The 4,942-nt window shown below is 48.3% G+C and overlaps 1 protein-coding gene across 1 annotated transcript in view; it reads left to right on the top strand.

Annotated features, from left to right (window-relative positions):
* Positions 1-630: 630 nt before the first annotated feature.
* Positions 631-4,942, top strand: part of WNT10B (wingless-type MMTV integration site family member 10B) — a 54,048-nt gene continuing 49,736 nt past the window's right edge. Inside the window, exon 1 of the mRNA XM_015423647.1 lies at positions 631-762. Within this exon, the coding sequence (XP_015279133.1) occupies positions 631-762 (132 nt within the window). The remainder of the gene's footprint in view (positions 763-4,942) is intronic.

Here is a 4,942-nt window from a genome sequence, read left to right as displayed (position 1 = left end):
CCAGCGCACATTGCAGTAGTCCAGTCTAGTTATAACTAAGTCATGGATAACGGTGACTATATCCAGGGCTGGCTCACCCGCTAGGTGAGCTAGGGTCTCGCCTAGAGCGCGGTGGCCCTTAGGGGCGCCAAACAGGACCCGCCTCCCCGCCAAAGCCCCCCAGCCCCCACCAAAAGCCCTGCATCCCTGGCTGCCCTGGCAAGCCCTTCCTGCTACTCAGCCCAGCCTGGCGCCGCCTTCCGCCCACCTTCCAGCGCTTCCCGGCCCGGCCCAACCGCAGAAGCAGCAGCGCCCCCCCTCCCTCCCACCCACCCACGGTCGGCAGCTGGCGGGCTCTGGGGCAGAAGGGCAGCCTCTGCTGCCGGAAAGAGCGCCCCCTCCCTGTGGGCAGAGCAGGGCAGGGGAACCACCAGATGCCACGGCTGCCCTTGGGTCCGGGCAGCAGGTCTCGGTCACCAAAGGAGGGAGGGAGTGCTGGCCCGTCTGTCTCCCTTTGGGGAGGGGCTGCTATTCGCCCCCCGGAGCCCCCCGCGTGAGTGAGCCCCGCCGCGTCGTCGTCCTTGCCTTGGCTGGCGTGCCTGGCTGTGCGCTCCCCCTCCTCATCTTGGTTCCGGGGCTACGCGGGAGGGCATGGGGTGCCCAGATTGGCTGCCAGGCCGGACAGTGCTGCGGCTGCGGCTGCCGCCGCCCGCCAAGGAGAGCTACTTGTCCCCGCTGTCAAAGCTGGAGCCAGAGCGGCCACTGGAGGCTGGAGGCAGCCGGGTAGGGTGCGGGTTTGCCGGGTAGCGAGAGCCAGTGAGTCTTGCAGCCTCTCCGCCTGCACCCCTCCCTTACCTGGCCGCTTTGGGGGGCGCCTGGCCAGGCTTTTGCGGCGTCTCTGCTCCGCGGGGTGTTTCTGGGTGGTCTCCAGGCCCTACTGGGAGGTTGGCATCGCCTGGGGGCGCCACAAGCTGACCTCGCCTAGGGTGCAGAAACACCTCTTGCCGGCCCTGACTATATCAGACTGAGACAGGAACAGGAGCAGCTGGCACACCAGTCAAAACTAGACAAAAGCTAACCGTAGCAGCCACCAGGTTTTCTAAAGTGACTGCTGTGTTGAACAGCACTCCCAAGCTGCAAGCCTGACTTTTCAAGGGGAGCAGAACCCCATCCAAGACAAAGGGAATCACAAGAGCCTGTTCTGCTTTTCTACTAACCCAGAGCATCTGTCTTGTCAGGATTAACTTTAAGCCTGTTCACTCTCATACAGTCCATTACTGATTCCAAGCACCTGTTTAGAACATTTCTTGGAATTAGGTGGGAAAGAAAGGTAGAGCTGGGTATCATTCACATACTGGTGACGGTGCAGCCCAAACTTCCTGATGACCTCTCCAGGTGACTTCATGTAGACAGGAAATAGCATGTGGGGATACGATCAAAGCCTGCAGAACTCCACAGCCCGAAGGCCATGGGGCAGAGCATGAATCCTCTAGCATCACCTTCTGGGACTGACCTCCCAGATAGGACTCAAACCACCATAACATGATGCTCCTTAGTCCCAGAGTGTTGGGTATTACAAGTGGAAAACACTCAGTATATCTGGGGTTAAATGTTTGTTTATGTTACTCACAGGAAGTCACATGTTTCTCATGTAACCAATGTTCTTTAGATGTAGAAAGCCCGGGGAATTTTCTCCTAGGAATTTGATTGGGACTAAAGTGTCAAGGTGTATTACCATTTTATGGCTTCTCTTCCCGTTTTTGTTTGGTGTTCTGAAGAAGAAGAAGAGTAGTCATAATCTCTCTCTTCTAGTTTTGTCTTTGTAGAGTAAGGATCTAGCCGATTATGCTCTGTTGTTATTTTCATCCCGGTTACCCTTCCCATGCTAGAATTTAGTAAAAACTTTATATTTTAATCACACATGGACTCTCAGTCTGAATTATTTTACTCTGGCTCTGCTGGACTATCTTATCGTTGCTAAATACAATTTTTCAATATCTCACTATCACCCAACACAGAGCCAGCAGACAGCCCTGTAGTGTACTCTTAGTGCTGCCGACCTCCAGGTGGGGCTTGGAGTTCTCCCAGAATCTTAAGTAATCTCCAGAAAACACAGATCAGTTCTCCTGGGGAAAATGGCTGCTTTAGATGATGGCCTCTATGGCATTGTACTCTGCTGAAGTCCTTCCCCTTCCCAAATCGCACTCTCCCCAGGCTCCACCCCAATCAAATATCCAGGAATTTTCCAACTAAGAGCTGGCAACCCTTGATACCATGGTCGATGGTATCGAAGGCCACTGAGAGACATAGGAGAGCTGGCAGGGTCACACTCCCCCTGTCTAGTTCCCAGTAGAGATCATCCACCAATGCACTGCAGCAGTTAAAACACTTCAGTATTTACTGGGTTAATGATGTTTGTTAAGTCACATGTTTGTTTGTAACCAATCTATTTAGATAATAGGATGCCCGGGAACTTTGGAGCTAGTTTGCTACTCTGATTGGAAACTAAAGTGTCAAGTATTAGCATTTTATGGCTTCTCTTCCATCTTTGTGTTTCTTTGTTCTGACCGAGAAGAAGATGCCATGCCATTCCAGTTTTACCTTTTAGCTGTAAGGATGTAGCCATTTTAGCTCTTTGTTATTTTACATCCTGTGTACCTTTTCCTATGCTAGGTTATAGTAAACTTTTATATTCCTTTAAACACACCATGGACTCAATCTCTTTAATACTCTGCTGATTTACTTTAAACAAGAATCCCATCTGGCAACCCTTGATATCATGGTCGATGGTATTGAAGGCCACTGAGAGACATAGGAGAACTGGCAGGGTCACACTCCCCCTGTCTAGTTCCCAGTAGAGATCATCAACCAATGCACTGCAGCCTCTGTTCCAAAGTGTGACCTAAAGGCAAATTAAAATGGATCCAGAAAAACCATCCTCTTCCACGAGCCCCCAGAGCTGAGAAGCAACCACCCACTCAAGCACTTGCCCAAGAATGGAAGATTGGAGACTGGCCAGAAGTTCTCCAGCACAGTAGGGCTCAGGCAGGTTTTTTCCAGATCAGATCTAGTGACTGACTCTTGAGCACAACTCCTGCTCTCAAAGAAACATTTACCATTCCACTTACCCAGGTTGGGCAGCTCCCCCATTACAAGAGAGGGGGAGCAAAAATCTTGTCCGGCACTTTACAGGATAAGGAGGCACGAATCTGCACAGAAGTGCACACAGTGCAATCCTATGCATGTCTATATTCAGTGGGGCTTACTCCCAAGTAATCCTGCTCTGTTGTTATACTGCCTATGTCCTTTCAATGACAGTACATCTACCTGAAGATGTGAAGAGCCAGGCCGACAAGTTAGACAGGTACTCCAGCAGCGTTCCCTCTAAGCTGAGTTAGTGTGAGCTAGCTCACAGTTTTTTAGCCTCTGGCTCCCACATTTTTGTCTGAGCTCAGGAAGGATGGCTTCAGAGCAGACTAATTTATGCAGTAGCCAAATAGGTCACTCACAACTTTAATGCCAGTAGCTCACAAAGTAGAATTTTTGCTCACAAGACTCTACAGCTTAGAGGGAGCATTGCACTCCAGAGTCATCTTCTACAGGATAGTCATCATCATGAAACTTCCCCCGCCTCGCAAAGATGAGTGGTTTCATTTTCATTTTTTTTAAAATGGCACTAAAATATCAATGTATCAATACAGCTTTGTAAAGATAGGTTTACTTTCCCAGTTCTCACTTTTTTAAAGTAAATCTTTAGTTCCTATGCCTTTTTTCTTATATGTTCATGAGAGGTGTTAAGAGAATTTTTTAAAAAAATGAAAGCTGGGAATTCAGAGAACCTTCTCAACCTATCATTATTGATATGTTGATCTAGTAAAGGTAAAGGTTTCCCTTGCTCGAAAGCCAGACAAATCCGACTCTAGGGGGTAGTGCTCATCTTCGTTTCCAAGTCAAAGAGCCAGCACTGTCCGAAGACGTTTCCGTGGTCATGGGGCCAGCATAACTAAACGCCAAGGTGCACAGAACACTGTTACCTTCTCACTGAAGCAGTACCTATTTATCTCCTTGCAATTTCTTGCTTTTGAACTGTTAGGCTGGCAGGAGCGAGGACCAGATATGGGATCTCACTCCATCACGCGGCACTTGGGTTTTGAACTCCCAAACTACAGACCTTCTGGTCTGCAGCTAAGCGTCTTAACCACTGAGCCACCACGCCCCCCTCATGCTGATATAAGCATGTGCAAAAAATAAAGAGGGGGGTGCTGTGACACCACCAATGACAATACCACTCTCCCTTGAAAATTCTGATTATTTAAGGCACATGGTGAAAAATATTAACTGACTCCACTGTGAAAAAGCAGAGGGGGGGGCAGACATGCAGAACAGCACTGCCAAACCAATTCCAATGTTTGTGGATTGACTGCCAAGAAAATCAGGAGTAATTAAAGCATGCAGAAAAGCCTAAAGTTAAAAGTTGCTGTACTTTAGCAGAAGAGTATCAAAAGGAGACTCAGCAAGCAACTGCTGAATGGGAATTAATCATTATTAAATTCCATCTCAATAGGAACGTTTGGCTCACTACAGAAAATAATTTCCCTCCTTACAGGTTTATGTGCATTATTCATCCTGCTTTGCTAACTCATCAACAGTGGTAGTCTACTATGTATGAATCTGGATCTGGTTATAATCTGTTGTCGGCAATGTTGTCTGCAATGTAATGTTACAGTCTTCAACCTGCAAAAATGGGCTTTCTGATCTTTATTTTTAATAATCCCCTTTCTCTGTGTCCCCTTGTTTGTAGGTGTGTGTGTGTGAGAGAGAGAGTATAGTTCCTCATCCATCTGATGAATTGGGCTCTGCCTCAGGAAATCTGCCATTATAAATTCAGATTGGTGCGGTGGAGATATCAGGAATATTTTTGTCTTCCTCCCACCAAATGACAATCCAAGTTCTTTGAAGCCTT

This window comes from Gekko japonicus, unplaced genomic scaffold (genome assembly GCF_001447785.1).
Source record: "Gekko japonicus isolate JY-2015 unplaced genomic scaffold, Gekko_japonicus_V1.1 scaffold33, whole genome shotgun sequence".
NCBI classification, from domain to species: domain Eukaryota; kingdom Metazoa; phylum Chordata; class Lepidosauria; order Squamata; family Gekkonidae; genus Gekko; species Gekko japonicus.
The sequence above is the reverse complement of the archived record's forward strand: the minus strand, read 5'-3'. Positions and strand labels throughout refer to the sequence as shown.